At 39.1% G+C, this 11717-nt stretch overlaps 1 protein-coding gene across 2 annotated transcripts; it reads right to left on the reverse strand.

Annotated features, from left to right (window-relative positions):
* Window positions 1-1379: 1379 nt before the first annotated feature.
* Window positions 1380-5391, reverse strand: LOC136247697 (uncharacterized). Of its 2 annotated transcripts, none has more exons than XM_066039525.1 (7): window positions 5254-5391; window positions 4008-4855; window positions 2743-3953; window positions 2531-2689; window positions 2277-2465; window positions 1841-1970; window positions 1380-1789 (listed from the first exon to the last, which is right to left on the reverse strand). In XM_066039525.1, the coding sequence occupies exons 2-7, from the start codon at window positions 4852-4854 to the stop codon at window positions 1488-1490; spliced, it is 2838 nt and encodes a 945-aa protein (XP_065895597.1). In that variant the 5' UTR covers window position 4855; window positions 5254-5391; the 3' UTR covers window positions 1380-1487. The 2 variants fall into 2 exon arrangements, with proteins under 2 accessions (XP_065895597.1, XP_065895598.1); XM_066039526.1 differs by having other exon boundaries at window positions 4008-4879; window positions 5254-5388.
* Between the last annotated feature and the right edge of the window lie 6326 nt (window positions 5392-11717).

Here is an 11717-nt window from a genome sequence, read left to right on the forward strand (position 1 = left end):
GTGAACTGTTTGTATCACTAGTAGTTCTTATTGTGGCTAAAACTTTGGGAAGTACCCTTCACAGGCTTATCCCTTTTGATGCCACCCGTCATATCTTTGTCAAATCAGATAAATACTACAATCGGGTATAATCTATGGAGAGGCGCGGGAGTATTGTCTCTGCTAAAACGTGTCCAAGTGCTGTTAACATGTAATACTGTTAATTTTCTGTCCGTTTGAACATTGTGTAATGGTCCAAACCATAGATATTAGAGCACACACCGGGATTGGAAACGCAATATATTTTCGTAAACACACCGCACCTTACGACCACGTATGGCTTCTTGTATGTTCGCGTGACTTCTAACGTATTCCATCCGTTCTTCAGAACCGACAGAGTGATAAAGAGATGGCAACACACCGTGGCATGGAACTAGGGTGCGACGAGCAAGGCCGTAAGGAACGCTGCGAAGGCAAGGGATCACTTTTCGTGCCATGATTACCAATTTTCATTTGTAGTTTATGCCAAGAAGCTTAGAGTAGTAGTCTTTGGGTTACAAAATGACGAGGTAATGAGTACTGATACAGAAGGATCAAGGGAATTTATTTCCAATGCCCAAAGTATGCTTCGAAAAATGCAGTCTCCATTGGCCAAGGAGTGCCATTTCCTTGAGTGGCTGTTCGGTAGAATGAAGAAAATAATTGGTGAACCCCCTGAAAAACTCAAGAGAAAAAATGTGGAGCCAGTTCCATAAGTTGAGAAGTTCTGACGAATTTTTTCAAGAATGGAAATGTTATTTGGAACAAATGGGGATATCAGCAAAGCCAGTTTTCTTTCAGCTGATCACAGCTGAACTTTTTGAGCAGTTGCTGCATGATACTTACTGTTGTGAAAATGCAGCACCTGAAGATAATGATGAAGCGAGACTAACATACGAGGAGGAAAATGCCATCAGATACATGGCAGGGTATGTGGTAAGAAATCTTCAAAGGAAAATGGCAGGTGAAGTTGAAATGTTGATTGAAACAGATAAGAAACATATACAGGAATCTAATTCCACAGACTGGATCAATATAATTGACAGAGGAGGGCTCATTCATGTTACTGATGAATGTTACCAACTTTTCTTGGCAATTGAGCATGCCACCCGTCAAGAATTGAGAACACAAAAGATCGGAGACATGGATGACAGTTTTCGCCGACGAATGGAAATGTTACTAAACGAAGATAATGATGTTTTATTTCAATGGACTCTGATCATGGGTGATGAAACAGAGAAAGAAGATGTGTTGCATGCAATAACTGCATTATGGATCAACATCCGGCAGAACTCCTTTTCCAAATCAATAATGGAAAAATATCAGGCTGAATCAAAAAAGAGAACCGCCAAGTCCAAGTCATTACGAACCAAATTATTTACTGAGCAAGTATAACACTTCATAATCGATTATAAAAGTGTACAAACAGCAATGTATAAATAATAAATAATATACAAACAGCAGCAATATCAGGAAGACCTTCTGCGTTTCCTTTTACGTAAAGGCTTTCTAGCCAGCTGCAAATCTGTATCATCTAATTTGCGACCACGACAATTTCCTAGGATGTCGTCAACCCATATAGAGCACACTACCCTGAAATTCTCAGTAGTCTTGATGAACTCAGCAACTGTGGGGTTTTCACTGCATCTTCCTGCCTGCCTCTGTAAGCCAAAAAACTTTTCTAGTATGTCTTGATTTATCTTGCAGCTTAAAAAACATGTCACTCCAGGAATCTTGAAGATGTAAGGAAGCAGTTCACAAAATGACAACACTACAAAGTACGTAAATGCAGTAATAACAATTGACACCTTGTCTACACTACCTGTCATGCGTATTCCATCTAGTGTCTCACGGGGTAGCATCATCATTTGCTTCTCTTTTATGCTAAATCCTGGACGTTTATTCACACTTTTCTTCCATTGATCAAGATAAGCAAGAAACTCCTTCAAATACTAAAATACACATGCACATGCATGTGAATGAATTTTGGAAAATCACCCTTATGGGTACATTTTGATACGTCAAATATTTAATCCTGAAATACAACAATAACTTAAAAGTTAAACTTAACCTATATATGGATGATATAAACCATAAATACCTTGAATCACTAGAAAAAAATTCTGCTAGTAACTGCACCATGTTAGATTCAAAAATTGTTTCAGGCATAACCATAAGGATGGTTTTCCAAAATTCAGTCACATATACAAAGCCTATGGACAGGCTATTACGATAAGTAGCTGTCATGGCAAACATACCTGTAGCCTGAAATCATCTTCTTTAAAATAAGGCATCTGAAACTGTTTCCTTGCATGACGACCCTTATGAAAGTTTACCACATTCAGGCAATCAAAGAATTTGTCCACTTTTTGAATAAAGAAAGATGTTTCAAAAGCTTGGGCTCCCCCAGTCAATAAGATAGCCTTAGACACACTCTCACTCATCACCTACATAATTATAGTGACATTATGAACAAAACTTGCATTCAATTTGTGTAGTTTCAAGTACATACCTGAGCAGCCAGATCGACACGCATTTTTGAAAAGCTTGTTAATCTGACATGCTCCATAGTGAGCTTATGGACCATTGCTACTCCACAATATTGGGAGCTTCCTACATTCCTCTCATACAACTCTCTCACATGATCCCAGGAAATTGACTGTCCCTCACACTGAACAAATAACAATAATAAACTACCAAACAAGTTATAAATATGTCACTCACCCATAGCTTCCGACTAGTGCTTGCCAAGGCATTTCTTATTGTCTTCAGCAAGTGGGGTGGGTCTGAAAAAAACAAGATGTCTCGTTGCTCATCAGAAAAAATGTTCAACGACTTGTATGTAAGTTTGTTCCTCTCTCCATGCATCCTAAACACTTTCCTATTCACTGAGGCACCATCAGCAGTTATTCCCAATACATGCAATCCATTAAGCTCCAATCGAGCAATAGCCTTCCACACTAAAGGAAATATGTCCTCTGCCTTTGCTGACGATAAGGGAAACTGCGCAAAAGGAAAGTTGATCTTGCAAAACACTCCCCTAACCATCATTACAAACATTGTCTTGGCAAGTGGTCTCGTACAATGCTCATTGCTCTCCAGCTTTCTTTCGTAGTCATCAATTTCTTGCAAAGTACCCCCAAGATCTGAGAAACCAATCAATGCACCAGTAGACTTGTTGTATACCAATCCCTCTTTGATATACATTTCATCTAAAAGGAGGAAAACATACTTTCCCATATTCCTAGGTTTAACCTGTTGGACAAGGTCAAGTAGTTGTTTGTCAGCAATGGAAGTGAATCCTGGCTGAGTTGTAGACAAATGTCTGTAATCACGAAGAGTTCGTGATGATGGCAACTGGATGATTCCAGACTTCTTCAACATTTCGTACGCTCCACTTGATCTGTGATGTAAGTACAATGCCCACCTAATAATCAATGGATCCCAGCGTATTTGCTTCTTGTTCTTCAAGGTCAACATCTGAAGTTGTTGCTTCCAAAAGATAGAGTGAAATGACTCTTCATCTTTGCCCTTCAAAGCTTGTTGGCTGTAGTGTTGCACGAACTGAGCAAGTCCCTCACTAGTCTGATCATCTACCGAAACACTTCTATTATGAGAACAGTACTGCAACTTTTGCTTCAATGTTTTGATCTGTGCATTCTGTTTTCTTACAACTGAGTGCAAGTTCTTCATTCTAGCAAGCTTCTGTGGAGTGTCTAGACATCGGTAATTCACATGGCTATCAGCTGCACAAAACATGGCATCCTGTTCCTCTGTTCGATTTTGAATTGATTGCAGTTTGCTTCCAAGATAGTTGTTACGATACTTTTTGCATGCTGAACATCTTCTGTCTCCTGAATCCAGTAAAAGCCACTCACAATCTGAATGCCGAATGGTATGAAATTGGTGGTCATAATATGCATTGGTCTTTGTACCTAAATTTAGAAAATGTGGAAAATTAAAACGTACAAAGAAATGAATTTACTAACCGGTTCTGTCTTTGAAGATTCCCTTGCACTTTGCAACCACTGGAGCAAATTTAGTATCGGCATTTCCACAACAGATGGTACATTGGCTCAAGAATAAAAGCAAAGTCTGCAAATCACTTATTGAAGTGATTCTAGGAGGAAGACCCTTGCCTTGAAAAATTTTAGCCCCTACAAATAAACGGCTGTTTGGAAGGCATACTGACCACTGCAAATCATCACTGATCTCAACAGTGTAAATAACCTGGTCACTTATTTTAACCAGTTTCAGTAAATTACAGGAAATGTCACAAGGTAAAATGAACCATCCATCAATACACCGTGCAATTTGCAGACGCTGTTGGAGTTGAGACAATGACTTCACCGTGAGGGAATAAAACATGTTTATAGGTAGTTGAATAATTCTTGAGCCTATCAAAGGTGACATCAGATGGGTTTCCATGCCTGTTGTGCCTCGTAAAGGTGTGACTGAATGAGGTTCTGTAGCTCCTACTAGAGTATCATCTGTTTGTGTAGATACATTACTATAGGTTGTTTGGGTTGTTTCTGTGCACAAAGGTGTGACTGAATGAGGTTCTGTAGCTCCTACTAGAGTATCATCTGTTTGTGTAGATACATTACTATAGGTTGTTTGGGCTGTTTCTGTGCACAAAGGTGTGACTGAATGAGGTTCTGTAGCTCCTACTAGAGTATCATCTGTTTGTGTAGATACATCACTAGAGGTTGTTTGAGCTGTTTCTGTGGTTTCAACAGTTTCCACCTGAGTAGCAACTGCATTATCCTCACCACCATGGTTCTTACTAGCAGAACGATGAGATTTCTTAGTGGTATACTGAAATTTCCTGGGCATCCTATAAACGGAATGAGCTGTTTCACTGCAATAATAATTAAAAAAAAAAAATTTCTGATTCTGCTGCAGCCATAATATGCAAATCAGTTTTTACCACATAGGATCAAGTATACATAAGTGCCTCAAAATATTTAAAATATGATGTCATTTAGATGACAAAGGGAAAACCAGTGTGGAATTTAAATATGACGTTTTTCCTAACTAGATCACTGAAGTGACTGAGAGCTTCCAAATGAACCTTTCTATATGCTATGTACCGCTAAAACACACCTAAGTTCAAAAGGAATGGCGATTGGAAGGTTGTTTCGTTAGACTACAGGGAAAAACGTGGCAAGGCCATGAATGAAACTTACATTCTAGCCTACTCATTCTACTCGCGCTTCAATGTATGATACTGACGTAATGCTGCATCGACTGGTACAAGAATTACTCCACCATCTTCCTTCTACATGTCGTTACAGCCGTGTAAGCACGCCGAGAAGCACGCCATTCACTACATGGCATTAACCGCTTTCAGTACACGTACGTATATTTTCGGTTTTATGGTTAATTAAATAAGGTGCGGAGTGTTTGTACAGATCTATTGGCGCATTTCCAATCCCGGTGTGTGCTCTAATATCTATGTCCAAACTATCACTTGAATACCGTAGTCACCTAGACTGACTTGAACGGTCTACCCGCGTCAGTACTTGTCTCTGTTCAGGTAAGTAAGGGTCTTTTCGGCTCGCTACTGATGGAAACCAACCAGGCCATGGTTTGGGTACCCAAGTACCTTACTTGTGTGCAATACTAAAGTTTTGTCTCGGTAGCTTTAAGGATTGCTGAGATCTATCACGATTTGCTTGCACGTGTAGAATATTTTTGTGTGAAAAACTTTCTATAGAGGTTTTCAAAACAATTTGAGAGCACGGAAAGCCATTGTGTTTGAACTTATGTCGTGTAATAGCTGTGATATTGTATTAGCATCTCACTAGTATCCAAGTAACAACCAGTGTGTACACAATCACATGATGTAGATATGTATGACAATACTCCACTCAGGAGGTATTTACATCAATATATGTGACCTCATTTTAAAAACCGTCACTATCCGTGCAATTTTCAAAATGGATTTTATTTGTTCTTTGTTTTCTACAGGGATAGAGGAATGGACTAGCTACGTTTCAGCTTCCTAAGTTAAACGGCGTTGGAAATGCAGCACTAGACAGCCGGACGAGCAAATAAATTGATATATGTACAGAAGCTATTGAGAAAAGAATCTACAGGCGCTTACATAAACCGTCATAACTTACTGATACAACGGCGTGCGGAATTGAATCTTCGCTCATTGTGTTCGCCATGAATTTGTGCATCCACTAAGGTATAGTTTTTTTCCCCAGGCATGCTTCTGTGTTTGAGAAGGAAGGCAAATTCACTGAAAAACGATTGTCGGTAAATTCTTTTGTCACTGCAACATAAACAAACGTCTGTAACTTTGAAATCCTTTTGTGTATGGATATGAAACAAAGATTTTTACACTTCCTATGAACAGGTGAACACGACGATGCCCAGAATTTATCCATTGGAGGCTTAATTCGCCCACCAGTGAGGCAATAAAAACTTGGATATTTTTTTTTCTGGAGCTTGCATTTTTTACCCGTAGTTTTTAAATGCGTTTTGTTACAAAAGTACTATTGTGCGTATATCGACTGTTTTCCAAAATATTATTACAGTGGAACCTGTGTTATGGTCACCTGGATTAAACGGTCACCTCTGCATAACGGCCATGGTCACGAGGTCCCAAATATTTTCCCATACAAATGTATGCATTATTGTCGGTCACCTGTCTAACGCGTATAATGGCCAACCAAGAATTCGTCTATGAATCACTGTATAAATAACTTTCTCCTTCATATAGTGGTCGCTACCTTTTATGGTGGCTTGTTAAGCCAACTGTCTGGCACCACGGCACTGTTTCAATTAATGCACAATTATCACACTTCCTGCCTTTCAATGAATACTATATAATCTATCAGGCTTCATTGCTTAAGGGTGTTCGCTGATATTTGAAGCCGCTTAAGTGCCAGCCCAGAAACCACATGTGGCTGTTGCATCATAATTGGCATTACTGCGCATACTTGTAGTATCCTGTTAAGCGCCTGTGTTTTGCGCCAGAGAACATGAGGAAGAGCAGCATGTTTTTTACTTTAAAATCATCGCTGAAGTGTTAGCAAATGATTGTCTGATGGATCAAGAGTTACACTAGTGTGAATTAGTCTAAAAGTAAGTGTTATTATAAGGCGACAAGTGTGAACGCATGTTTCGCTTGTAGCTAACATGCGTTCGTGCCTTGTTTTCTCGAGTGATAGGGTATGCTGGTAGTTTGTATTATTATTATTATTATTAATACTTTACAGAACTGTACTGTAATTGTAAGCTGCTTATGTAGGGGACTATGTTACCAGCTGGAATCACAAGGCGTTACAAGCTGCTGATGATGGTGTGCCTAGCGTAACCTAATGAAGAGCAGCTTGCTGGAGACTCCAGGCATAGCAAGAAGCTGTTCCTGTGTGTGAAGAAGAGAAAACAGAACTTCTTTGTGTTTTGAACAGCGTTTATGACATGTTATTTTGAAAAGTTGGTGATTGCGGTTAATAGGAATTTGTGTGGTTATTATATCAATAATGTTGGGCGCACGCAATCTTTGCACATGTTTACTAAAAATAAAACTAGTTTTTGAGTGATAGCCGTAAAAGCTTCAAATTTTGCACGGAGATAGGCAGATAAATTCTCTACAGGACTATGAAAAGATTTTGTCCATAGCACTATGGCTTCGCGAGTAATGGCGATGGAAACACGAGGGTTTGGTTAGTGAAACACACTTTCAGGGCTTACTTATTATCAGTGTAAGCTATGGATTAATACTTTTCATAGATATGTGAGTTGTAACCTTTAGTATATTTAGCGCAATTTCCAGCACTCTAGTGGTAAAGATGAAGGACTAGTTTCGATTTAAGCGCTCTGGAAAGAATTTCACGTAGCTATAGAACGGTAAAGGCTAGTGAAATTCTGTTTGGTTTGTGTTGAAGAGAAGGGGAACCACTACCAATATAAGTACCATATGGATTCATTTTACACGTTGTCTGGTTAAAAGAGGCAGTACAAAATCACGCATTGTATGGCTTCAAATATCTGCGAGCACCCTTAACCGTATTCAATAGCTATAACCAACATTCATAACAAGCTCACCATGTCCTTTCTGTACTAAAAATATTACTACATTGCAGTTGGAGCGAGCCTCTTAATAATAATCACTTATTTATATCGGCCATAGCCACTGAAATGCTGCTGACCACCTTATACAGGTTTTCTCTGTAACAGCCACCTGTATATAAAGGTCAGATATATCTGGTCCCAAGGTGACCATTATAGATAGGTTCCACTGTATCTCAATAACCACCAGTACAAATCGGCTACTGAACGAATATGTTATTAATCACTTTATACCCATATTGTTTGTGGAGTATTGTGGCTATATCTGCTTAACTGTCAATAGTGGGATGAATTTTGCATTAGGCCAAAATTTCTTGGCCTGGTCTAAAGCATACTTAGACACTGACTTGAATAGAGCAGTTTCAAAACCATGGTAACCAAAAATTGTGCAATGGACCACACCCAAATCACCATGTATTTGTACCAGACTGTTTGATGTTGCAAGTTGAATTCATCGCTAAATTCTTGCCAAGACTTATTATTAATATGTAAGTAAAATAGATGCCAGTGATAGAATAAAATATGTAGGTGAATTATTAGGCATTAAAAGATCTGTACTGCCTCTCAACAGGGCAGTTTCGTAGGAAAGAGAAATACGTAACATGAATTAGGTCAAATTATGACCTATTCACTGCCCAAAGGTGGTTAAAACTAGGGGAAACTTGCAGTATAGGTCTTTATCCAGCACCACAGCGGCGTACAGCAACATCCTGCCATCCCCGAGTTAACCAGAATCGCTCATGTGCTGGGATTGCCACTTCGTGTGAAAAAGTAGACACCAAAATAAGACAGCTAAACTTTAACTGATGGTTGATTTTGACAACAAAACTTAACTAGCAAAATTCACCACTAAGAGTCTTCTTTTGCTAGCGTTTTATCACAGTTTGGTAGTACACCATCACTGGTCTCGATCGTGCCTTTCAGGAGCTCTGGCTAATCCTGGGATAGTTGGATGTGGCTGTACGATGCTGCTGTGCTGGATAAAGACCTATACTGCAAGTTTCCCCTAGTTTTAATCACCTTTGGGTGGTGAATAGGTCGTAATTTGGCCTAATCCATGTTTACGTATTTCTCTTTCCTACGAAATTGCCCTGTTGGGAGGCAGTACAGATCTTTTAATGCCTAATAATTCACCTACATATTTTATTCTATCACTGGCATCTATTTTACGTATGTATTAATAAGTCTTGGCATGAATTTAGCGAGGAATTCAACTTGCAACATCAAACAGTCTGGTACAAATACATGGCGATTTGGGTGTGGTCCAGTGCACAATTTTTGGTTACCATGGTTTTGAAACTGCTCTATTCAAAATATATCACTGGATAATCTTTGTTTACCATACTGACAAAGATCCATCCTTCACTGTTCCTTGTAAATGTCTCTAACAACCATTGCTGAAGTCAAGTTACAAAAATTCATACGTCCAGAAGCAGTGGCATAGCTAGCCCAGAAGGATTGCTTGGGCACTATTGTATGTGAACAAGCATGCAGCAGCTAGGGGGGTCTGGGGGCATGCACCCCCAGGAAAAGTTTTGAAAATTACATGCTGAGATTCAATTTGATGGCTAAAATAAGTCATCTCTAGTAGGACACTAGCTGTACGAACATTTTGTATGCATAATAATTATTATTAGAACTTTACGTATCTGTAGTAGGCTTCATATTGCACCTCGTATTGCACAATTTAGCTATAGCTAGCTACGTACGGTGAGTACCTGAGTTGGTAGGGCACTGGAATTGATTGGTTGGGCCTGTACCCTACCAGTACCCACCTTAGCTACGCCACTGGGAAGTCTGAAATATTTTCACACAATTTCTTGTAGATTGTCACGGCTATTACATAACTAAAGGTTGGCATAATGGCGTCCCATAAATATGTGTTTTTGCATTCTTCTCTATACACATGTTAACAGGAGGTTGAAGGCATTGTTTGTAATTCTAAGAGAACATATAGACTGCAAGAATCATCAATCACACTACACGTTGAACAGATATATGATTCAGAGGTAGTGCAACAGACATCCAAGCTCATTACCTGTGTCATGTTAACTTTCATGTGTGATCAACACAACAAGCAGCTCGGAGAAGTCTTCAGCAAGAATCTGCTGGGCCACATTGCTTAATTATGTTGTTTGTGTATTTAGGTAAGAGATGATACCAGGCAATACATCAAATGTCACATTATTGAAAGTGACATTATTGAAAGTGTTACAAGATCTGAATGAAGCTTGGAGCAATTCTACTGCTAAACAAACTTTCCGTCATTAGCAAAATAACCTGTTAAACAGTGTCATCAGTCTCTGCTGGACCACGACACTCAACAATGTCAGGTACACCTTCCTTTAGTGGTGTCTGGAAATCCCAGCCACCGTACCCCCTTGGAATGGCAGCCGAAAACCATGGAAAAATTGATATACTCTAATAGAACACTTTAATGCCCTAATAAAGCAGTCAAAGTGCTTCATAAAAATGTGTTTCTAAAAATAGTCTAAAATCTAGAGAAAGCTTGTCAACAATGGGAATTGAACCACTGACCTCAAACTTTAGAGCTGTTCTATCTTACCACTGTATCAGGTGTCTAAAGGCTATTTTGTATTGTTTATAAATGCTGTATGTATATTAGTCCTGTAGCCAACAGCTGAAAGCTTTGCCAAGAGAGGTTTTAGTTACTGCAAATAGCCTGTTTTAAATACTTTTGATCAACGAATTTGGTATTGTAGTTTAAATACTTCAAATTATACCTGTAAATTAATTTTGGTGAACTTTGAGACATCATGAAAGCTAAAATGGCTACAGCTGCTATGTCCCCAGACCCTCTGCTGTCAGAAATTCTATACTCTGGTCAGCCCCTCCCCTCACATCAACTACTTCCTCCACCACTGCCTGCCACATAAATTTTGGCATGGTACAATATATTAGATGTTTAGACTCTATTTAGGCTGTTTTGGGTGTGTGATAAATCTAATGTACTACACCTTTTGTCTATTGTACTCCACGCCTTCGGGCACAATATAACATATACTCAAAATCCAATCAGTATGAATATTTCACATGCAGTGATGTAACAAGGTGCTTATTTTGTCAAGTGAATATGCATAGTTGTCATGCCATTAGTATTATCACAAGAAAACCAGCAGCTTTTGCCAAGCTTAGAACTGTTCAAAAAGCACTCCTGCAATTCATGCATACCGAAAGAAACGGCGCTGCATGCCCCAGTTGTATCAATTATTGTCTGAAAAGTGAAGTATCCATTACGCTTTGTTGTCAGCTGTGTTCAACCCATTACACAGAAGTATGAATCAAGAACCGTTTGAAAAGCACCTCTGCAATCAAAACAGCCACTATGAAAAATAAGAATGATTTCCGTTACGAAGGGAAGCCATTATGTACTATTGTCAAATTGACACTTTTCAATGTCAGTAAAGATGAATGGGACACACAGGAGGACACTGGTAAGTCCATGAAGAATGTATTGTACGTACTGCAGTATGCCAAAAGGCACCTCTTGTGCCGAAGGGACGTTGAACAGTGAAAAAATCAAGCCCGTAGCCTTAGCCGTTATCAAGATACGCTTGTCTGAAGGCATCAGGCAGTCATTCAATAGAAAA

The sequence above is a fragment of the Dysidea avara genome, chromosome 2, assembly GCF_963678975.1.
Source record: "Dysidea avara chromosome 2, odDysAvar1.4, whole genome shotgun sequence".
Lineage (NCBI taxonomy): Eukaryota > Metazoa > Porifera > Demospongiae > Dictyoceratida > Dysideidae > Dysidea > Dysidea avara.

Bases quoted from the DNA above. Each gene is read 5' to 3' on its own strand.
- LOC136247697 (XM_066039525.1), bottom strand. From the start codon at position 4,854: ATGCCCAGGAAATTTCAGTATACCACTAAGAAATCTCATCGTTCTGCT. The intron at 3,954-4,007 runs GTTAGTAAATTC...TTCTAAATTTAG, and splicing joins AATCTTCAAAGACAGAACCG to GTACAAAGACCAATGCATAT. The intron at 1,790-1,840 runs GTAGTGTAGACA...CGTACTTTGTAG, and splicing joins AGATGGAATACGCATGACAG to TGTTGTCATTTTGTGAACTG.